Below are 26,069 nucleotides of genomic sequence, written 5' to 3' on the forward strand. Positions count from 1 at the left end.
CCCTTAAGAGGATGCGCCACCCAGCGGCCGATCGCGGAAGTGTACCTACCAAGCAACACCTACACTACGGCTACCAGTAACGGTGAATGGTCAGCTCCGATTGCAAGCTGGAATGCGGTAATTAGAAAATCTATAAGGCTTTTGTCAAGATTATTATGTTTCGATAATAAGTGGCGTTCCAAGCAAAAGGGTAACTACCACTGGGCAGATTCTAGCTTTCGTGAAAAAAAAAAGATTTTTCTGATTGACTGACTTTTTCTGACTGATTTATGACTTTTTCTGATTGGCCCGGGTCTTGGATGTTTATCTATATATGTATTTGTTATAAAAATATAGTACCGTTGAGTTAGTATCTCATAACACAAGTCTCGAACTTTTGGACCTAGCAAAGTCTGTGTGATTTGTCCTAATATATTTAACCTACTCTTTTTACGTCGGGGATTAAAAAATCTGTAATAGTTTTGGCGGCAGTGGTCGAAGTTGAGGTTGTTCTATAGATATTTCACTGTAGACCACTGTTATCTATTGTGATTAGAACTGGAATGCGGTAAAAATATTTGGGCAAGGCGATCCGACGCGGTATTCAGTGTTCGATGTCGACAAACAGTTCGCCAAACTTTGGCGGATTCGGTAAACATTGCTGGTTTTCCATTGCGGTAAATAAAAGCACTTATACTAACTACGGAATGTTCACGCATTCGCGTCGACATATGTCTGACATGAGATGAAATGCCATGCTTTTGATGCAGGTCTGACATATTGTAGGTACACGCATAAAAGTATTTGATGATAGAAAATTGTAAAAAATATGTACCTATGTTTTAGATAAAATAGATATATGTTTAAGACCATTGTTATAATTAATAGACTGTAACTATGGCTGGCCTTGGCAGAAGGGGTAACCCCAAGAACCAAAAAATAATTAAGGGACGCCGAGGACCGTGCGAAAATGTTGGAACATGGGTTCCTATGTTTAATGGCCGAGGAAGCAATCCAAAACAGGCTCAGATGAGAGAGGCTCCATCCCCAGACAATACAGAGGCTAGGCTATTTTTTTAAATATAAATTACTATAATTCTAAGGGGTTAACCTACCCTGACGAAAGAATGAAAATAACTTTGCCTCATTGTATGAGTAAACTTACTTATCACGAGAAAGATAGGTTTTCTATACTATTATTATAAAGAGGTAAGCGTTTGTGAGTTTGTATGTTTGAGACGGGTAATCTCAAATTATTATCCCGATAGTAGAAGTAGGTAGTTATTATCCCGTCGACGATAGTCGTAAAAGTCATGCACTGGCACATTATACTATCTATACCGTTATTATAAAGAGGTAAGCGTTTGTGAGTTTGAATGTTTGAGTCGGGTAATCTCCGAAACTACCGAACCGATTTCAAAAATTCTTTCAGCATTAGAAAGGTACATTATTCAAGATTGCTATAGACTATATTTTATCTCAAAATTTCCTACGGGAGCGAAGCCCCGGGCAACATCTTCTCCAATAAAACTAATTAGCTATTAAACACGAATTTAAAATAAGTTTTACGAGACGTTCACGCATATTTTTGTCGTAGGTATAGATAGACCTATGATAAAAATAATGCCCCGTTCACATTACGCCAACTGGCTAGCAGAGTCAAGGTTCAAAGCCGAACTTGATCATAGTGGAATATCTCTAACGTAATGAAAAAACTCGTGCCTCAATTATTTAATTATATTTTGCAAAGGAATGTACACAAGTATCATAAACTAGATGTTACCCGGAGCTTCGCTCCCGTGGGAATTTTGAGATGTAATACAGCCTATAGTAATCTTGTATAACGTACCTTTCTAATTGTGAAAGAATTTTTGAAATCGGTTCGGTAGTTTCGGAGATTACCCGCCTCGAACATTCAAACTCACAAACGCTTACCTCTTTATAATAATAGTATAGATAGTATAATCTGATGATATTATCCTGATCTACAGTATCGGGAAAATTTCATTACTTTTATGACAGGTATAAACGACTCTTTTAAGTTATTTAAAATGCGTGTCTGTCTGTCACACTGCTAGGCTGATTTTGACGAAATTTTCCTGTTCCTGTGCCAGTGCATGACTTTTACGACTATCGACGGCGGGACGACGGGATAATAACTAGTGTACCAAACAATCGCCTAGCATGCAAGTTACCTTCATCGCAAATAAGTTGTCTATGAAAACTTCAAAGTCAAATTGATATACAAACTCATGTTGCACTAACAGAATTTGAATTTAGGACTTTTCGATGACAAGCTTAACCACTGGACTACAGCTTCTGGAGTATCGTGAAAACGGCATTAGCGCAAAGCATTAAAATTCTTCATTGTGAACTCTTTCCACTTTTACACGCACCAAAATGGCTGTAATAAAATCATTACGCATTTTAAAATTAGTGGTATTAAAGAGAAAAACAATGCTGCAGGTACCTCAAGCGATCCGCATACCGTAATTACGAAGCGTCTGTCAAACTAAAATGTCGGTTACCAAGTGTTACTTTAGGATCGTTTATGAAATTTCAAAAATAAATAATAACCCGTAATGTTCAAAGGCATTTTAAATAGTGATTTAAACATTTGCAATATTTTGCTTTTTAACCAACTTCAGTATTTTTAGCATATTTTTTTATGTTACTATTTTCACTAGAAGTAATTAGTATTAAGTGTTTATACACTAAATAAGTAGGTAAGTATAATGAACGGATACGTTTTTGTCTAAAACTGATTCAGTTCAAAAGGATTATATTTTGAAACAATAAGATATACCTATTTAGCCACCATACTACCAAAACTTTCGTATAACGCAAGCATATAAACGCCTGATAGTTTGAAAAGGCAAATGCGTTAAAAATCTTTTGCTGTACAAATAGTGACAGGGGCTTAGAAATAAAATAAGAAATGCATTCACGAGGAGTGTTCTCTCCGCACTAGAATAAGATCACTCCATATATCATCCCATGATTGCCGTATTAGGTAACTAAAGGAATAAAGACCTTAAAAGCTGGATTAATAAAGTTGTCGCCAGGTGACAGAAAAAGACCCTGCCAAATCTTTAAAACATATCGTTTTCCTTGCCCTTCGGGGCATCACAGCCGGAAACACAGTACGGAAAAAAATATAATGATATTCCCACAAATGTTTGATGCATCAGGCTAATAAAAACTAATGATTACGAACCTTCATCAAGTCAATCAAACAATCATCTTTCAGATACCATCAAGAATGTTATATGTTAGAATTTGAAAGGCAAATCGCTAGTATATGGTATGTCATAATCCTTGACCGAAAGCACTTTGGCACAGCCATATTTTATGTACTTACATAGGCGTTAGTTGTGTTTAGCTATCAATAATAAAGCGACGTATATATATATATCTATATCATCAACATAAGCCACTTAAATATCCTCACTGCTTGGGCCTTCCTTATGGGCCACGACCCACCACGCGGGCCCAACGCGTGAGTGTGACTTGACCGCCACTATCGCAGGCAGAGCGCGTTAATCACATCGCCATTAAGCTAAACCTATATAGAAATCTAAATTATAATGAGGAATTTTTATGAAGTCTTATTTTTTCCACTTTTTGCGGTTCTAATGGAAGAAACTTCTATGAAAATAATTAGTGTATTTGTGCATAGTTTTCTCATTGTCCATGTTTTATATTTGCACTTTAATATTGGGTACTTACATTAATAAGACAACGTACAAGAATCTATAAGGCATTACATATAAAACTCAGCCCATATACGACCGTGACACGTCGGCCGTGCGTCCCAGAGACCCTGGCGGCCTAGCCGCGACCTCTATGGGAATGGACTGACATTTCGTATGCGCCGGCGCATCTTATTGATATTAGTTTGATAACAACAGGTAACTCGAGATAGCGTTTCTAGCCAATAAATGTAATACTTTATTAACTAGTTGTTCGCCGCGAACTTAGACCTCGTGAACACAAGAAATTTTTGATGAGTTTTCACAAAATTGTTAATGTTTCAAAAACGACTTAACCTATTTTGACGCCCCATGAACTTGAAAATTCTATTGACAGATCCTACATACCTTTTAAATTTCATCATAACCAGACCAAACAACGGTTCGAAAGTTATCGCGTTACAAACATACATAGATACATACATAAAAAATATATTTTTCCCCCAAGTAGAATGTTAGATCTAACTCGATTCGCTCGCTCGGTCAATTAGTAATTTCCAATCGGCAATGATTCTGTTCGAAACTCGGGACGGGTGGGCGCTCGGTTTAGCATACAATACTCCCAGCAATTATTGTGGTAACCCAGTAATGGTGATGGATGCGTCATATTGTCTCAATTTAGACAATATATGCAACATGGTTCCCTATTTTTATAATTTAACATGGCATACTTTTACTTATCATAATAATAGTTACGCACAATATTAATTTGGCATAATGTTTTAGGCACGATATTTTTACGCATACCTACCTAATATATATAGCATAATAATTTTTAAGCATACTATTCCAAAGCATATTGGCGGCTTATGGGTGGCCCAAGGGCCAAACCGACGCACCCTAACCTACTGCTTCACTATAGCTTTATGCAAATCAAAATTATGGTAAAATACATTAGCCTATACTATAATTATGCTTATTGAAAAGGTATGCCAAAAAACAATTATGTCAAAATATTATTACGTCAAAAAATATATATATGCCAAACTCGTTGGCGCAGTGGTAAGTTCGAGGCTTGTGTTATGGGATACTAACTCAACGATACTATATTTTATAACAAATACATATATAGATAAACGTCCAAGACCAATTTTGTATTTGTTATAAAATAAAGTATCGTTGAGTTAGTATCCCATAACACAAGTCTAGAACTTACTTTGGGGCTAGCTCAATCTGTGTGATTTGTCCTAATATATTTATATTTATTTATATTTAAAGTATATATCAACTTTCATCGATCGATTGAGCAGACATTTTGTTAATTTGGATGACAATGCATTGTTATGATATGCATGACCTAATGGTGCACCAAGGATCGGCTCCTGACGAGGGAACTACCCGACGGTTTACTGCACTGACGCAGTTTGTTTGTCTAGCGTTGGATGAAACAATGTCTCCCTGACGACCTTAAAAGCTTGTGTGCAAATTTTTTTACAAAAATTGAATGTTTGTAAAAAAGTTTGCATCAACGCATTATACTGATTTTGATAATATTTTTATACTACCAAGTAGGCAACAATACATTGCCTGTCCAATACAAACAAATCAAAATATTGTTAAAAACACAGCAATGCACGCAGAACTTATCGTATTCTTCGATTGCGTTGCATCGAACGTATTTAAAATCATTTTCAAATCCAAAAGTGACAACTGACAGAGTTGTGACTTCGATCATTTTGTATTGAACTTTATATTTATGGTTATAAGGTACAATGTTGAATGGTGTACGTGTGATAAATTTGTAGGCTTGGCTTGTAGTCAATTGGGGTCACAGAATAAATATGCTACACGAATGAATGGAATTCTTGGCGCGAGTGCGGGCGAGTTGCTTCTAACACCAAGGACGTCGGTGATAAAGATTGCCCTTTTACTGGTTGCGGCCTGTGGCTGCGTCTTGTTAATATTTTGCGACAATAATAGTATTTCTAAGCTTATTAAATTATTGAATCAATTGAGTAATTGTGAATAGTTTTTCCAAATTCGTCACAATTATTTCACATATAAATGTAAAACATATATCAAGTACCTATGTGTTGAGATGTCGATTGTCCAGGTTGGCAGATTGAGTGTTATAGATATGTTACCAAAACTTTCTCAATATAGATTTTACAAATATTTTTTGTGCACTCTGAAGTTTTCACAATTTTTACTTGGATTTGTAAACATACAATGAAATTTAAAAGGAACACTCATACCACACGCACGTTACTAAGCTTAGTACGATGTAAGATCCATTCATTCACATCCAGAATTGCAGACAATATCTGTGGTCACAAGTTCAAATATTGGTGTCCCTCTCTCTCTCTCTCTCGTCTGAGCATTTTCTCCGTTCCTTCCTCAGCTGTTTAGCTACTTTTTCGTCTCCGTTTCGCACGATCATCGGCATCCCTAGTTGTCAGACAAGTACAGATTCTCTATATAGGCGACGGACGTGGTCGACAAGAAGTGGCTATAGGTGAAACCGCGTGAACGATTTTTAATCTATAAAAATACGCTTAACCGCACTTCGCTGACACTGGAGCCGCGCCCCACTAGGCCAGGTTGCCAACCCGAGCGAGAATTAAATAAAAAATTAGCACACTCCCAGTGAATTGGCTAACCGTTAGAAAGAAACCTAACTTTTGGGATGTATATATCAATTTATAATTATACCATAATTAAATTATATATGATTTAATTGGCAGTTCATTTTTATGTAATTACTAGCTTTTGCCCGCGACTTCGCTCGCGGGATTTCCCACGGGAGCAGTTATTTTCCTGGGATGAATAGTACCCTATCCATCTCCGTACTTCAATCTATTTATGTATGCAAAACGATTGGTTTAGTAGATAGAGCGTGAAGAGGTAACAAACCAGCTTATTTTCGTATTTATAATATTAGTTGGGGTTAGGATTTAATTGAACTTGTGACATAGCACAGCGATTACACAACACTGTATATACATAAGTATGATATATGAAATGAAATTATTTATTTCGCACCGAATTAGTTGATTCATTGTTAAAACATAAAATGTCCTTTACATTCAGAATTGAATAGGTAAGAGTTAAAGAATTTATTTTTTACTGATCGACATATGTAATATCCAGTTAAGTGCAAAACAATAGTTACATAATTTACTAAAATGTCATTGTTATTAGTATTTAATCTTTGTTTAATATGTCATGATTAATTTAGCTGGTAATTTGGGAATCCTCCTGTAATAATTTGGGAAAACAAGCATGTGATTTGCCATATGGTAAGCAAGCACAAAATGAATGTGAATTAGTGTTTTGTGTGTAATCAAAGATGTTAGTATGAGAATTAATAAATGGCTTTTTTATTTATTTAGTCCCGTTTTTTTTTTTGTGAAAATCTATACTTATATTAAGATGACGAAAATTTTTTTTTATTGTCCTTCATTTACGTGAAAACTGAGCATTGGATTTAGGTGATTTTTGGGTTTGGTGATAGTTGGAGCCGTGGAGGGAGCCGCGGACAGTAGCTAGCATAAATTTATAAATTGAAAAATATATTTACAAATAGAGTGTTTCATTGCCTTACACACACAAGTTGATAATCAAGCGCAAGTTTCCTCATGATGTTTTCCGTCACCGAAAGCAAGTGGTGACCTTACTACTGAGTACGTACATTAGTCAGATTGATATACAAACTTTTGTTGCACGAGTAGGATTCGAACCAGAGACCTTTCGGTTCACAGGCGGTCTTAACAATTCAAGCAAACTAACTGTGGTTAATTTATTTCTGGACGACTTCAACGTGGGGTCTCGGAAACAGTTTTGCGAGTCAAGCGACATTCTTTAGTGAAAGTCTCAAACAACGAAACGTTCGTAAACACCATTGTTTGTAAAATCATTCTTGTTCTGTTGTCTGCGGTTAATTTCACGTGAACTGATAAATTACTATTTTCAATTGCTACGGACAAATGGAAAGTGAAAAATTTTCTTAATTTTCTTTTTAAATTTATTTTGGCACACACAGTCATTATAAGAAACATTTTACAATAAAAATAACATGTAGATATAGACAAAACAATTCCGAAAACTTAACAGAAAAACTGAATAAGTATAGCGTGTTGACAACATAGGTACTATTTAGTTGTATATAAAACAAGAACAGATATTATATATGAAGAAGTAACAGATTCACGCAATTACAATACATTACATAAAATATATACAAACTTATTTATTTATTTTTCATATTTTTTAATTAATTTTACTCAGCCAATGACAGTGCTTTAAATAAATTAGTTTTTATAGTCTGCAGCGATTTTGAGAACATGTCGATATCTGGAAAGTCCTTATTTAAAAGTTTTAAACTGCGGTAGAAAAAAATCATTTGAGTATAGTTCTTGAGGAAGCGAGGTGGAACAAAATATATGTTAAGATGACGAGAGGTACGAACCGGTAGTCGGAGCCTTCCTAATGACATTAATCCTGGATCTCTGAAGAGAGTAGGAGAATCTAAAATGTTATATCGAATTGAGTTCAGTGGTTTTTTAGAGACAGTTATCTATGGTAAAACAAGGGAGCCATTATAGGAGGTATTTGACAAGCTTTTTCTAAAGTTGAGAATTTTAAAAATTTCTTCATATAGATATTATACCAGCTCCGCACTGTCGCCGAACTTAGAGATGCGAAATGCGCGTACATCGCGTTGTATGTATGAGTGATTTTTTACCACAATGAAAGATCAACAATGTATACCGAATTCGCCATGGTTCGGCGAGCTGTTTGGCGATAATGTGGAGCCGGCATTATGAATAACTGTTTGTAGTTTTGACAAATAATATTTGATGTGAAAAAGTACTGGTAATTGTTTAGTTTCATAGTTTATTGCGCCGCTTATTCACCTGCGCTTTAGACGTCAGCGGACATAATTTCAAGTCAATTTTTGACGTCAGTAAGTGATGGACATCGTCCTAAGTTGAAAACAAAAAAAAAATTAATTAGAATAATATCTCTTTGATTCTGTAATACTTTAAATCATGGTTGAAAAACGTAGGGGAGTGGACAAGGATCAACTGGGTCGAAAAGGATCCCCTTGGCGATGGAGAAGAGTTTACGAAGCTGACGGCTAACCTCCACTAATGCAGAGGCACTGCAAGTCACGTCAGATGCCTTTAGGCGGCTTGAATAAAATCTGTCACCAGTGTAAGCAAGACCACACTCGAAAAGAAAGACAAAGAAAAGAAAAAACAAAAGACAAGAATGTCTCTCTGTTACTGGACCTCGCATGGCCCCTTAATTCGGGAATCAAACCCAGGACATTGTAGCCTTATGAAATAGCAAGGACTTCTCGTCTGAGAGTTTACCGGCTTCTTCCTCAGCCATTAAGCGTTTGGAGCCCACGGTCCGCTGTCCATCTTTTACGTCTCAGCTCGAACTATCCCTACAATTCTAAACATTGCAACTCATATGAAATGTCGTCGAGCAAGCCCGGGAATGCAGCTTGTGCGACTGTACTTTACACTTTTACTTGCATTCCGATTGGTACTTGGAAATGGTTACACCATAGTGGTTAGAGCTATGGATTTTTAGGACTCTGTAATCCATACTTATTTATATAAATGCTAAAGTCTGTCTGCTTATCTGTCTGTCTGTTCCGCTTCCACGGCTAATCCGCTGGACCGATGTAAGACCACTACGTAGAAGAGGTACATAAAAATCCTGTGAAGAATTTTCCATTCATGATGTAAGCGGTTCAAGTCAATTTACTTTGTTGAATCGTTTGAAAGTAGTCGATCAAGGGCTAACCAATAAGTCAATACAACTTTCGCTTGTATGTATGTTTGTTTGTTTATAGTTTTCCATTTGCGTCCGTATATGGTAATGTCTGTATGTGACCGCTTCTCTCTATCTCATCTGAGCGTTTTCCTGGTTGAGCGTCGGAGTCCAGGGTTCACTTTCCTAGGTTTTCGTCTTTTTTTTTTAACTGCATGACTGCCCTTTTAATGGTATTTCGATATCACTACTTGTCAGAGCAATGTATTAAATATTTTTTAAAATATATTCTGTATTTAATCATATTTATAAGAAAATCTCTTAAAAGCAAATAGATAAAGTAGTAGAGTATGCACTCTCTCTCTCTCTCATCTTCGCGCGTTTCATTCGGAGCTGTGGTGCCTCAAAGCCCAGGGTTAGCGTAATAAATGCCATTAAAGATTTGTCTATGATTTTACAACCGACCGCCTGGCGTCAATCCTCTTTGGGAATGCTAATACTAATCGAGGTGACTAAGACACACAAAGTCCCTTAAACGCCTCTTACGACATCCACGGGAAGATATGGAGTGGTCCTATTCTAGGGCGGAACCATACGCAACATAAAGAGTACGTCTCAACCTATATCTGCAAGAAAATTCTATTTCTTATTAAAAACTAAAACAAATTACCTTACAATGCGTACTTTCAATTTCCATTGACGTCATTTGAAATTGTTTTACAATGCATTGAGATAACCTTATCGATGCTCAATCACTAAGCACCGAATGATTGCTCAAGCGATTAGTACTAAGATAAGCGCCAAGCAAGATGACGCGCGGCCGGCGAGCGAACTAAATGTTTACGCTAGTAATATACATAGTTTGCCGTGTAAGTGGCGCCACTGATAACTTATTCGACATGTAGAGGTCGCTGTGCTAGTTCACCGCAAGTTGTTGACGCCTTGTGAGAACTATTTGCACTGAATTAACCATTTAACCTTAATTGGGCGTGTACTGTGGCTGCGACTAGATCGATCGCGGTAAACAATTGACAATTGTATAGAAAAAGTTGAGAATTAGAGGTATTTTTTTTTTAGAAAGAAAGAAAGAAAAAATTCAATCGCCAAAAACATGAGTACAAATATATAAATTGATGTTAAAATTAATTAAACCTACATGTTTACCACCGAATATAGGTATGCAAATATAAATAAAAAAAATGAGGAGCATGGAGCAATAAATAGATATTATTTTTTTGTTATTTGTAGTGGATACAATACAAATAACAAAAAAATAATATTTATTTATTTCCTAGGTAATTGTAAACTTGTTGCAAAAGCCGCGAACACAATTTTTTTTTTACAAAATTAAGAATATTTCAGAAACGACTGAACCGATTTTAATGCCGCACGAACTTAAAAATTCTATTGGCATATCTTACATATCTTTTAAATTTCATCACAATCGGACCAACGGTTCGAAAGTTATCGCGTTACAAACAAACAAACAAACATACATACATGTATTATACAAAAATGTATATAAGCCCCAAGTAGAATGTTAAACTTCGCTCGCTTCGCTCGCTCGGTTATATAAAAAAATGTTTAAAAAGACTATCAAATAAGCATTCCGCTTGTACGCGGTGTGACTTAATAAAATAACGTTCCTTTAAATACCTATAGCCTAATTCAAATTAAATTTTACAATCACGAAATTTATTAGTAAGAACAAATAGGTATTATCTTAATAATATTTTTATAGTTACTATTGGATTCTACTTTAATTTAATTCAGTTTAACATCTAGTTACATAGTTTTAATTTAGTTTTAAATTTAGGTATGGTACCCGCAGAAAACCTGCGTCCAGCGGCCCAGCCACGACACATGCTGAGTGGGGGTCACTTTGGTGCATGTTTTAATTCAGGATTTTATCGTCAACTTTTAATTGTCATTACATAAAACCCTTTATTGCACATAATAAAAGTATAGGTAAGTACAGCTACAATGTTGAAGCTTAAACCCTATTTCGTCTCTGCATGTCCCCGATTCGGGGTTGTGAAGCCGCGAAGCTCGGTCAACCCTCTTTGGGAATGCTATCGTTGCCTATTACCTGTTAAGGAATGTCCGCCTAGTGCGATATCCACGGGAGGATTTGCAGTGGTCCTATCCTAGCGCGGGACCAATACCAATGGATTTAAACCCAGTAATAGGAAAAAAAGGCATAAAAAAGCTATAATTTATAACTTACCCGCACAAAAGGATTTTTCTTTGGTAATTCGGCTTCCACCTCGTCTCTGGACTCATCGTCCTCGGGCGAGTTCACCCGAACGAGGGTTTTGTGTATTTGAGGTTCACCCATAGTCGGCATCGGCACACATCATACACACACTCACTTTAATACAATAAAGATCATTCACTTATTTTTCACTAATCTTATTTGCAAACATTCACTTTTAAAAGTCGCTATGTAATTTTAATTAAAGAATCCAAAAAATATGCTAAAAATCTATTTTTAAAATTCGAAACGACTCGATTTGAAATTAGAATCACACGCGAACGTGTAACTATTCAATTTAAAAATCGTTCGATTTTCAAATTCTCCTCGGCTGACAGCGGTTTTCTTGTCTGAAACAAAAATGTTGTAGTGAGATTATGATTCGCGACAACTAGCGTAATGTCTAATATTTGGACATTGATGTCACTATTTGTATAGTACCTATGTGTCTACATTGTTTGTTTTATGATAATGTCATTTTGCTCTTAGTTGAGCAATTTGTGATTGTAAAAGATAACAGAATTGGGTTATTTATTAATTTGATATCTTCTGATAAGTTTCGTAAAAGATTATTGTGCAATTTTGGTCATTGATATAATATTCAATTAAGGATAAGATAAATAGACAACTTGAAATAACGCGTAGAGTAATAAAATTTGTAGAAATAAATAAATTCTAAGCTAAAACTGCTGTACTATCAAAATATGTCGATATCAATGTACACATATATGATATGACCTGGATTAAATGTTATATACATTTTTATCTCCAAATTCCCACGAGTTCGATGCTCTAGGCATTGCAAGTAAGTACTTATTTATAAGTTTGTTGTCTGTATTATCACTTGTTGTTAGAATACTTTTATTGGTCCATGCGCCAACAGGAGATCCTGGGTTCGCTTCGGTTTCCAGCGCGGACTTCTACATAGGGCCAACATATAGAGGCCTTGTCAGACGTGTGTTTTATATGTGAGGACCTTTAAATGGCCGAATGTTTCTTAAATTTAGTATGGTTTGTATGTATGGCTGTTGGTCTACCTAATAAATAAAAAGAAAATGAGCAAGGAATGCAAACAATGGATTATTTTTAATTAATTAATGGAATAAACATGAGTTATCTTCATATTCATAAGTACATTTATTTCGTTCCATTAATTAATTAAGAAATTATCTAAATAAATAAATAAATAATAAATAAATAAATATATTAGGACAAACCACACAGATTGAGCTAGCCCCAAGGTAAGTTCGAGACTTGTGTTATGGGATACTAACTCAACGATACTATATTTTATAACAAATACATATATAGATAAACATCCAAGACCCGGGCCAATCAGAAAAAGATCGTTTTCCATTATGACCCGACCGGGGATCGAACCCGGGACCTCTCGGTTCAGTGGCAAGAACTTTACCACTGCGCCACCGAGGTCGTCACACCTAAATGAGTGCACAAAAAGATAAAAATCTAGTGTTTATATACCTTAACAATCTATTCTGTTTAATTTTAGTGAGTCATTGAGGTATTAACTAATCTAATATTCCACACATTCCACCTGATTAATAAAGTGGTTTACGTGTTAGTTGGTTAGTCATGTTTAATATTAGTAAGAGTTTCTTTCAAGTCATTTACGTTATGAGTGTTATCGTTGAGACTAAAATGTATAAAACAATGAGTGATATCTAGAGAGACTTGGCGTATAGTGCCGCCCTAGAATAAGAACACTAAAATAATAGCATTACCAAAGATGGTTGACGTCAGGCCGATTTTAAAATCACAGTCGTATCTTCAAAATGTTAAGGTTATTTTTTTGCTCCGGGCTTCGGTATTCGACATTGGTATGATAAAAACCAATTGCCACTAGATTTCGGTAGGTAGTTGTAAAAGTAATGTACGACTAAAAATCGCCTTTGGGCAGTATAAAATTATTGGAAGTACTTCTAAATTAGTTTCCTTCTACACGTATCGCAAATAAGCAGTACTTTAGTGTTAGCAATAACACACTCGATAAGAAAGAAAATTAATTTTACTGTAAGTAGCAAGGAAATAAAAGAAATACTGCCCCATATTGCTCGCCAATAATTAGCATCTAATGACAACTCGACACTGGTATTTAGTTACAGCGCGTGCGCATACAGATTGACATTGACGGGTTAGAAAGATAGCTGTTATGTTGCAGGCAGTTGTTAGTTCCCAACTGTTGCTATCCAGGCACTTTGTCATATAACTGGTTTATTGGAAACTTTACGTTTGTGTTGTTGGTTATTTACAATTTTAAATACTAACGGCTTCATCCTTAGTTTAAAATAAATAGTTAAAAAATAACTTTCTATTTAGGAAAATTGCGAAAGCAGCTGTTTATGGAAGATAAAGATGAAAATGTTACAAATATTTTATTGGCATTAGTTTATTTATTTATTTTATTAAGAAAACCAACAGCGTTATATTATTTTTTAAAATAATTATATACTTAAAGCCAATAACAGGTTTCCCTTTTTATGTTCTGTATACTTTTTTGGAATAGATTCCTTCATATTGTTTGTTGTTTGTAATTAATAAAAGTTGTCATAGGTGGAATAAAACACACAAAACATGGAAAATCCATTCCATATAGCCGAGGAATGGCAATATGGAATATGGATACTCCAGTTTTACAACAAATAAAATTATTATTATTTGTCCTAGCAATTTCGACGAGAACCAGCCATTTCTCTAACCGCCCAACCCGACACTTTCACGGCAACACGGGATTTGCTCTGATTCCCGCGCATTTCTATGCGAGGTCGCATCAGTTGAAGGCCAGCTTATTGAATTACAGGCGAAGACGGGAACGTACACTAGATACGATTAAGTAATAAGTAAATTTTTTACCAGAAAATTTTTTTTTCACACAAACTTTAATTGTCCGTAGATCGTGTTACAGTGCCAAATGTTCTGACAACTAGAATATAGACAATAATAGGAAAGCGAACCTTGGGCTCCGACGCTTAACGACCGCGAAAGCAAGCGCGAAAACGAGAGAAAGAGAGAGAGACCTTATTACTTTTATAATTTACGTTGCAATAGACATTTCTAGATTTATAGAACTATTTCTTTTTAAATTTCAGGTGAATACCAAAGTGTTAACTGTGTAACTATAAAAAAAAAAAACTTAACAACACCATAAAATATTTACGGTATTACTATTGTGAAGGTCGAGGCGAATTGAGAATTGTTTTCGCAAAGACTTGGGTTCCGTAGTTATATCACTTATTTAATTCACGATTGTAAGTTTTGTCACTGTCTTTAAGAAAAGATTTGATTGCATATTTTTCACTATACTTGAGAAAAAAACAGAATGAATAGTTTTATATTTTTTTAAGAGTAAGTAAACTTTAGACTTTTAGTCAGCCACAAGGAGCGACGTGCCATTGTCGAAATTTTCGAGAATACGCTAATATGGTCCAGGTAACACATTTTTATAAGACATTTCGTAAAAACGTCAGAGAAATTTCCTCAAATATATCAGAGACTTTTCTTCAAAATAGTCAGAATTTTTTGAAACAAAAAGCAGGAGTTTCCTAAATGTATCCGAAAAATTTCTTCGTAAAGCATACGACAATTTTCCCGAGGAAATTGCCGTATATTTTAAAGGGGAAAAATTCCAAGAAAATACATTGTCTCAACTGCACATCACTAGCCGCAAGATTTCCCGGAACTAAAACGGAAAATGTTCTCACATTCCGATTATCTGCAACGGGTTCCTAAAAATTTACATTTTGTTTTAAATCAACTACATAAAACCTTAATGCGAATTAACACCTTAACCCAAGGTAATACAGGTTGTTATGGGATGTCACGTAAGGTCAAACGTAATTTTCCTTCCAAGTAATTTTCCTTGAAACATTTTCCTCAGGACAAACAAAGTATTTTTTAATTGTGTCTTTGTATCACTTTGAATGGTTGATCGAAGAAGTCATTAAATTACACTTAAATTACAAATAAATATATTAGGACAAATCACACAGATTGAGCTAGCCCCAAAGTAAGTTCGAGACTTGTGTTATGGGATACTATATTTTATAACAAATACATATATAGATAAACATCCAAGACCCGGGCCAATCAGAAAAAGATCATTTTCCATCATGAGCCGACCGGGGATCGAACCTGGGACCTCTCGGTTCAGTGGCAAGAACTTTACCATCGAGGTCGTCAAACACACACACTTGTATCATTTGTAGAATATAAAATCTTACAAAGAGATTTATTTGTTTATTTATAAGTTTTATAACTTTTATTTTCACAATATTATTTTTTTGTCAATTGTATGTAATGTAGCGTGTCGTGTGTAAAACTATATTGAGATTTGAGAGGGTAATTAATAATTAATTGTAACTTTAAAAATTGAATTTCTCGCCGACATGAAAATGTACTTAAATAAAATATTCCAATTCTCATAACTGTGTTTATGTAAGTAAATGAAATTTAAAACAAAATGGTTATATCTTTGTTATGTAAGGTTGTACATAAGGTTATTTATATATTACGGTCGTACTACATGTTGTCAATTGAAAATTTGATTTTTTCATATTATCACTTTTTTCAAATGGAACTTTTATACAATGACATTATCGCAATACGTCATTTTCGCAGTATGTCATCGGTTATTTTTTTTTAAATAGAAGACATGAAAAGAAGAATATTATATTATGTTACTTTTTGTGAAAGTGACGTTTTAGAAACTGACATTGTGCGAAAATGGCGTTTTGACAAAGTGATATTGTTCGAATATGACATTTTGAGAAATTGACCTTATACTATAATGACGTTTGGAGAAAGTGGCTTTACGCTAATATGACGTTTTGAGAAACTGACATTATGCGAATCTGACATTCTGCGTCAAGATACCTCACTAATTCCGTTAGTGACGACCTCGGTGGCGCAGTGGTAAAGTTCTTGCCACTGAACCGAGAGGACCCGGGTTCGAACCCCGGTCGGGTCATGATGGAAAATGATCTTTTTCTGATTGGCCCGGGTCTTGGATGTTTATCTATATATGTATTTGTTATAAAATATAGTATCCCATAACACAAGTCTCGAACTTACTTTGGGGCTAGCTCAATCTGTGTGATTTGTCCTAATATATTATATATTATATTATAATAAACAAAATCTGTACGACTTGTCGTCTGTTTGTTATTGTCACAAAATTCTATTCTTCAATGTGTTTCGGTTGGATGACATCAGAATGAAGAAATTACAGATTTAAAAATATTATCTATAAAAGTTCATATAATAGACCCTTTTTATTCGATTGCAATGAGAGGATTACGTGTTTCGCTGATAGTTTGTCTTAGCCTTTTGCCCGCGGCATCGCCCGCGTAAATTTCCCGCGGGACAGTTACTTTTCCGGGATGAAAGGTTACCCTATGTCCTCCTCCGCACTTCATAACATATTGCAAAATTTCAAGAGAATTGATTGGTTAGATATTGGCGCGAAGAGTAACAAACAAACTTACTTTCGCATTTATAATATTAGTAGGAAGTAGGGATAAAATATGTAATTAATTATTATATAATATCATCTAAACAGCTGCAAGTGTTATTATGTAGGTAACATGTTAAAAAACCAAGATGGCGACGGAGATACTAATGTAGGATAGCCGGGAACATGGCAAATAAATTTACAGGTTCACTGGGCATATTTGAAATTGTCAACTATTCCCGCGTTTCAGAAGTGAAATATACACATAGATTTACTTGAATTTTCTAAATAACGAGTGTTATGCAATGAATAAGCGTGATGATAAACAATTATTCATTATAATAGAGATACATTAAATAATAAAACGTACTTACATTTCAACAGCGTTTTTTCTCTCCTTTTTCCTCTCACCATAATCACTCGCTCACAAAAATAGCGGCAAATATCTCACCGGTCATAACAACTACTTTAAAATATATTTACACAATGCGATCAGTCCGAATTAATCTTACAATTAATATATTATTTATTTATTTATTTATTTATTTATTTATTTATTTATTTATGTATTAATACAATATTTATTTATAGTTTCTAACACTAATAATTGAAGAAAAATATAAGGCATATTTGTTTCTGTAAAGCTCATAATAATATGTAGCTGTAGCCCGGCGGACTATGCCCGCGACTTCACCTGTGGGAAAAAGTAGCCTGTGTGACACTCCAGCTCTTCAACTATCTCCATACCAGAAACCATCTCAACGTTTCAACGTGAAAGAAAGAAAAACACTATCACATAATATAGTGTGTATGAAGAATTGTGGATCTTTCCATCCATACACACTTGACTATCTTACAGGATTTTCGAGGACTTAAATGAAAGAATTACTTCTTCATGATTTCCATGTAATTCAAATTCGAGAGATAGGAACATCCTTGACAATCAAAAAGGCGGCATTTATTTGACATTGACAGTTGGGCCGTCAGATAAAGAATTGCAGATAAAATACTCTTCTATTCATTCTATAGTTTCCTCTCGGACAACCTCCCAATGACCTTCAAAATTCAAATTCAAATTTCAAATCATTTATTCAGAAATTAGACCTTCACAGGCACTTTTTCTCGTCAATCTTTATATTTATAGTTATTTCTCACAAGCTACAAACTACTGGCTTTGACCTTGAGACGACCTGCAAAATTTTGTGCGAAACATTTTGCGTTTACTCGCCAATAAATTACCAAATATCGAATCGAAGGATCACTAACTTTTCTGGTATAATTAGAATATTGAAACTTCAAAAATGTTGGGTTCGATCCCCGGTCACGTCTAGATGGAAAATTATATTTTTTCTGTGGGGTTACCATGATATAACACACGTAGAACGTCATTAAGTCCCGCAGACATAAGAACGTTCTTATATCTGTGTTGCGTCCTCACGTTCTTTCTTTTTTAACCCCCGACGCAAAAAAGATAAGTTTAACGTGTCTGTCTGTCTGTGTATTGTATCTGTTTGTGGCATCGTACCTCCCAAACGGATGAACCGATTTTCGTTTAGTTTCTTTTTTGTGTCAAAGATAATTTTACCCCGAGTTTTCTTAGCCATGTTTCATGAAAATCGGTTCAGTCGTTCAAAAATTGTAGCGAAATGAATTAATTTATCTAACAAATAAACTTGTTGTCACGATGCGTATACGATATGACAATAACAGATTAAACTTAGTGTTTGTGGTAAAATATCATAGACCTGGTTTTCTATGTCTGGTCTATATATTTATGTATATGTGAGAAAAGGAACTCAATGAGTAAAAGAGTGGGACGTAGGAATGAAAGGGACGGAAGGAGAAATAAGAAGATGGCGGACATTGGGGCGGAAGTGATAAGACGCATTTTCTTCTGTGAAAAAGTTTTTAAATAAAAAGTGTTGCCTAATTGGACTTTTACTTTCAGCCTCCATCCCTCATATATATGTATACATATATGTATAAATAGACTATATACACCATACCATACCAGAGACAGTATATCCAATAAAACAAGTTTCGTACAAAATTTGGGGCTAACTTAATCTGTTTGATTTGTCCTTAGATATTGATTTTACTATCCTAGCTTAAGTTACGTGTAATAACTACTAACACAAACTGATAACATGTCATGTGTTTGTGTCCATGACAAAAAACACGGAAACTAGCAATTTTACCCATCGCCAAAGCCAAGGTCGAACACATTACAGCATTAGTGCGGGTTTTCAATTCGCTTTTCACTCGATTTTCTATGCAGTGCGACAGGACAACCTTAACAGATTGTACTCTCTCACTGCGTAGAAAATCGACGAATCACACTAACAAACTAACGTTTTAAGTGCTACATTATTATTAGTATTTAATTAATAATTTAAACTTATTTTGCTGTAATATAGATTGTTTTCGGAAATAATTTATTTGTTTTTTTTTTATTGTATTGGAGTTTTTTATGTCTACGCGGGGCCAAACGTATTTATATGTATAACAACAATTTAAAATATATTTTTTGTCGAACACACATATTCTATTTCATTATTTCTAACCAATCTTACTTAATTTTCTACTCTATCCTATTCAGCGCTACTTTTTGCTAGTCGACTCTTTGGAAGACTTCCAGGTCTTTCAGTACTTCATCACTCCAGCGGACGGTCAACCAGTCAACTAATAATAGTGTCCCAACCCAACCCTAAGCAATGTGATTGCTGCGTCTCACAGTGTAAAGATTCGATAGTGGTGAAAAGTGACTTGCAAACTCACACTACGACCACTATATAGTATAATAGTTACCTAACATGACGGCGAAATAACTGCTTTTGTTATATATGTTGTTTTTTTTTATGTTTCTCTCTTTTTTATCCTCGAGTATTCCCGGTTGATATGGATGAAGTGGCGGTGGTGTAATGGTTAAGCCCGTGGATCGAAAGATCACAGGTTCGAATCCCACTCGTGTCACATGAGATTGTATACCAATTTGACTCATGTATAGTAGTTTTTATAGACCACCACTTGCTTCCGGTGAAGGAAAGAAAACATCGTGAGGAAACCTGCACACTGGTTTGTGATTTGTGATTATTAACTTGAAGAAGAAATGGCAAACCACTCCATTAACAGTGCCAAGAAAGTTGTTATGTGCGTTTCATTCCGCGTAATGACCATGAAGAAGATATATATATATATATATATATATATATATATATATATATACACAAGGACAAATCATACAGATTGAGCAAGCCCCAAAGTAAGTTCGAGACTTGTGTTGTGGGATACTAACTCAAAGATACTATATTTTATAATAAATACATAAAATAGACAAACATCCAAGACCCGGGCCAATCAGAAAAAGATCATGTTCCATCATGACCCGACCGGGGATCGAACCCGGGACCTCTCGGTCCAGTGGCAAGAACTCCACCACTGCGCCACCGAGGTCGTCATCCGGTAAAGTTTTTTACAAACACGGTTTTCATTACGTACTCTTATACATAATCTTTATGTCGTAGTAATTTTATGTGATTGTATCGATTGCATAAGGCGTTGTTATGAAATATGCCTCAAATATGTATCATTGTGTATCACTAGCTACGCTCCGGGATTTTGCTCCCGTGAGAATTTGTGGATCAAAAGTGGCCTATGTGTTATTCCAGGTTATATTCTAACCGTGTACCAAATTTCATAACAATCCGTCCGGTTGATTTAGCGTGAAAGTGTAACAAAATTATCACAAACTTTCGCGTTTATAATATTAGGAGGATGCCTAAACAACTTCAAAATGACAACTTCATTTTCAAGGTGCCACACTCAGGTCAAAATGTTAATTTCTCAATTATATGTTAACTAGTGATCGGGACCAGGCTTCACACGGGAAAGAGAATCACACTGTTTATTGGTGAAAACCACATAAAATCTTCTTTTAAACTCTTGTAAGTTGTGATTTTGCCCATAAATATGTTGATTCTGTATACACATATGATTGGAGTACAATCTAGAGCCGTTTTGATTGTAATCTGTTTGTGTATCAACAAAATAAACAAATATAAATCCGTGCAGTAGTTTGAGTTTATCGCGAACAGACAGACGCGGCAGAGGGAATTTGTTTCATAATACGTAAGGATTATCATATCACAATAAATAAGTACATAATATACTCCAGTCACAATAAAGCACGCACGTAGAACAAATACGAGGTTTTCTTGTGTGAAACAATGACGATGTGTTTCCCACAACATGGCTGACAATGTATTGGTTTCTTGTTTGTTTTTCAGCGACGGATGTTTAGAACTGCGCTTGGAAATCAGGCTATAGATTGGCCAATCCGAAGTGCTCAAAATGGCATTAATCACGCAATTTTTAGGTGCGAAACAGACGTATTTTTACGCGCGCCGTTTTTTGATTTTGTTCGCCACGCTCTCTGTCGGACACTTGTTGTTATGAGTGCTTTTATTTACTGTAATAAAAAACCAGCAATGTATAACAGATCCGACAAAGTTTGGCAAACTGTTCGACGACAGTGTGGTGCCGGCATTATTGCTCTTGTTGTTATTACTGGTGCCAGGTTTTAGTAAAGTGCATAAAAGGCAGCTGGCATGACTGTAATGTCATGACAGCTTGCCGTTTAGTGGCAAGTAATTGAAGACGCAATATATGAAGACAAAGAATATATGCTGTTTTGGTTGCGTGTATTGGTCCTCACAAATTTAAGAATAAATAAAAACTATACATTGTCATTATGAAAATTTTGTAAAAATAGATATCAAATCCACTATTTCTAATCACAAAAACCGAATCAAAAGTCTTTACATGGATTCTAGGCTAACTGTACGCACACAGTTAGGTGTGAGCGAGATAGATATACACACGTGTTGGCGTTAGAGCGAGAGAGGAGAGGTGATCAATTTGTGCATGGCCAAGTGGAGTGTGAAGGATTAGGGTTGTCACAAAATGTATTTTGGACTCCGTTATTTATATTTTATACGTGATATACCAATAGTTAATGCTGTAATTTAGAGTATCTCACTCTACAATACAAGTTCTATTTATACAACTAGTTGTTCGCCGCGAGCTTAGACCTCGCGAACACAATAAATTTTTCATGAGTTTTTACAAAATTGTGAATATTTCAAAAACGACTTAACCGATTTTGATGCCCCACAAACATGAAAATACTATTGACAGATCCTACATACTTTCCACATTTCAAACAAAATTAGACCAACAGTTCGAAAGTTATCGCGTTACAAACATACATAGAAAAAAAGTATTTTTGCCCCAAGTTGAATGATTGACCTAGTTCGCTTCGCTCGCTAGACCTAGTCCGCTTCGCTCGTTCGGTCAAAAAATTATGTTGGTTTTATTGTCATCGTGCATTGACATAGAAACTAAACGTGAATGCAAAATTTCAGCTCAATCGACAGAATATATCGGCTCAAGATTGAGTTGTGAGATTCAATTTCCAAAACAAGTACATGCATCGAAAGTTAAATACAATATAGAATAACTTACATGTAACATTTTGATGATCTCGTGTTAATCAAATGTTAAATTGCTTGCCTTTGAACCGAGAGGTCAAGGTTCGATCCCTTTGTCAGGACATGAAATCTATTTCTGATTAGCCCGTGGTCTTGGATGTTTATCTATCTATATATGTATTTGTTATAAAATATAATATCGTTGAGTTAGTATCCCATAACACAAGTCTCGAACTTACTTTGGGGCTAGCTCAATCTGTGTGATTTGTCCTAATATGTTTATTTAACATGAACTTGAAAGTGACAGCCCTGTCTAAAATCCGATCGTGCATGACGCATCGTCCACGACACATATACTATGCATACTCCATAGCTTCCTGCAGTTGTATGGTCTCCATGTAAGGATTTGTATGGTATCCGTGTGAGACTGACGGCTTGACGCCCTTTATTTATTTTAAACTGTGTGCACATTATGTGCGTATGAGCGGGAAAGAAAGTATATTAGTATAGACTCTGTGTGCAATAGATTCTGTTATCCTACTAAAAATGCAAAAGTTTGTGAGGATGTATATGTGTTTACGTTTGTTATACTTTCACGCAAAATTTACTGGGCAGATTGCTATGAAATTTGGTACAAGGGTAGAATATAACCTGGAATAACACATAGGGTACTTTTAATCCCGAAATTCCCACGGGAGTGAAGCCCCGGGGCGCAGCTAGGAAGTATATAACAGAGACTATTGCACTCTCTGTCTAAGGTTTGTAAAAACGTAACAGTGGCGAAGCCTCCTTAGAACACGGCTTCCTGATAGAAGACCTTACCTTGGTATGACTAATCAAAGGTAAGGTTTGAAGCGATGGTGGTCAAGTGGGTAAAACCGTCCGCGACCGTGAGATCGAAAGGTCCCAGATTTTAAACTCCACTCGTGCCATATGAGTTCGTATACCAATCTGACTCATGTGTAGGTACATACACCAGCATTTGCTTGCTTCCGGTGAAGTGAAAGATCGTTGGGAAATCTGCACACTAGTTTAAGTTCGCTTGCGAGGAAATCGTAAACGTCATGCCAAATGTCTTTAGGCGACAAAAAAACCTGACGCCAGCGTTAGCAATTAACACATTCGAAAAGAGGAAGAGTTATGGTGCTAAGACAAAACCCCTTTTTAGCCCTAGTCGAGTAACACATTAGCGCCTTCGTTCACGTGTGCCGAGCCGTGACTACCGCTCACGATCGCTCATGAGAATGATGAGCCAAGTTCAATTAGATATAGTATATCGGTCGGTATTATAGACACATACACTAAGTCAGTTACTTTAGTAGCTTAGTTGAGTTTGTGCTTGAATGACAAGTGAGCCTGTGAATATGATGAAATCAAACATAAAAATTTTGTTATTTTAGATTAAAAATCCAGATCGTATAGAATATTCTTTTAGAATGTTTGTCTATATGTATATTTGTTCGCGCATCACGCAAAAACTACTGAATGGAATTTGATACAGTTTTCACACTTGTATAGTGGATAGTCTTAACTTAAAATCTGGCATAGGTTTCATCGCGATACGTTCCTTAGAACCCGAGAAATTGACAATAATAATTTATTATCGGACGCACAAAATGATTTGGACGAAGCCGCGGGCGAAAACTAGTTTTAAATATAATATAATCAATTTGAAATCAATGCTTAAATATTTAGGATTATGTATGCAGATAGGGGTAGTAAAAACTGTATAATAATGCAATTTGATCATAATATTACTTATATAATTTATTCTAAGACCCTTTATGGTTGCTTACTATAGTTAAGTATGAAAATGATCATACAGTATGTCTGGAAACCGGTTGAATCCACTTCGAACCGGTTCGCCTATAATACATAATGAGATAAACATTATACCTATTGTTCTTGCCACCTTGAACTGTGTAAAAACGGTTGACTGTGGGTTCGATTCCGGGTGGACTTTTTTTGATCAGCTGTCAGTCAATTTTTGGAATAATAAGCAATGTTTGTAACATCTCTGACGTGAATAGAAGTTAGGTTTGTGAGAAATTAATAATTTTGTGTTTGCTAACTATTATGCATCAGAAACGTTAAAGGTATAGGTAATGGTTAAGTTAAAGGTATGCATGGCTACCTGTATTAGTAATTTCCATGAGTCGATATCGCGATTCTGTCAACCGTTAACCGACTGCAGTATAATGAGCGTAATGTTCATGGTATGTACAGATTGCCTTGTGACCTGTTATATTTTGAAGGCCGTAGCTGATAACTTTAGTGCACGTGAAAATATTAACCGAATTTTGAAGTGGTTTAGTATATGTATACAATTTAAAGATACATAAAGTATTATATATATATAAAGCGTTAGGGTTTCAAATAAATTACAGATTAATTCTGTGTCTTCTAAAGTCTTTTGGAGACTTAGTCTTTTTTTAAATTCGGAATCCGCAGGATTCATAACGAAAGTCACGGATAGATCATAATCACGGTAATATATTATGGTACGGTACGGTACATACTTATTATGTTTAGAAATGCCTTAATGTGGTTGGTTTATTATTACAAATATAAGCATAACACAGAGACCCATCACAGGACAGAAGTTTTTCACCGTCAGGCGCGAACCGCGCTGTCATACCTCTGCTTTTCATGACAGTGACATTTTGAGTTGCCACAATGTTTTCGCTAGCATTGGTGTCAGATTTTAATCGAGTCGCCTACATGCATTTGACACTATTTTTATGAGCAATCTAACGCTTGTAGTCATACACTAGTTAACTGGATATTATTCACAATGATTTCCTCAAACAGTTGATGAGTCGGGTATACAAAATTACATGTAGGATTCCAACCTGGGGTCTTTCGATCACAGGCATCTCACTCATTAAGTCACTGAGCTTCAATAGTTTTTTTTTTGTTAGAAAAGAAAATAATGTGATCTAGTAGAATTTCCGTTACAAACTACACGAGTAAAGTGGAGGAAAATATCAGCTTTCTACATAACAGTATGTAGTAGCGTTGTTAAAATAGCGACGCAGTGGTCGGTCGTGTGAAAACTAATATTTTGCTGTTGTTGGATTGGTGGAATCGCTTGGCTATAGCATGGCCGAAATATCAACAGTTTCAATCCAAAAGGGCCATACTATCATATAATATATTATTATTTATTAATTATGTGTTGTAATTAATTGTATATAAGTCTGCACTATCACCTTAGGTGTATACCTGTAATGGCAGTTGTATGAATGAATAAATAAAGATATGAATGTTTATTTATAGATTTATAGGCATGTTTTAGATGAAAGATTATTGTTTCGTTTCATATCAAAAGTTTCACAAATAAAGAAAAACATGGCATACTTTTGTTTGTCACTATTATATTTTCCCATAACTACATTACG

General features: G+C 35.3%; 1 protein-coding gene across 3 annotated transcripts in view; it reads right to left on the minus strand.

Annotated features, from left to right (window-relative positions):
* Positions 1-26,069, minus strand: part of Rhp (Rhophilin) — a 94,151-nt gene that overhangs the window by 65,399 nt on the left and 2,683 nt on the right. For all 3 annotated transcript variants that reach the window (XM_053761953.1, XM_053761952.1, XM_053761951.1), the window contains exon 2: positions 11,686-12,062. In XM_053761953.1, the coding sequence (XP_053617928.1) occupies positions 11,686-11,805 (120 nt within the window). In that variant the 5' untranslated portion in view covers positions 11,806-12,062. The remainder of the gene's footprint in view (positions 1-11,685; positions 12,063-26,069) is intronic.

The sequence above is a fragment of the Plodia interpunctella genome, chromosome 22 (genome assembly GCF_027563975.2).
Source record: "Plodia interpunctella isolate USDA-ARS_2022_Savannah chromosome 22, ilPloInte3.2, whole genome shotgun sequence".
Taxonomy (NCBI): Eukaryota; Metazoa; Arthropoda; class Insecta; order Lepidoptera; family Pyralidae; genus Plodia; species Plodia interpunctella.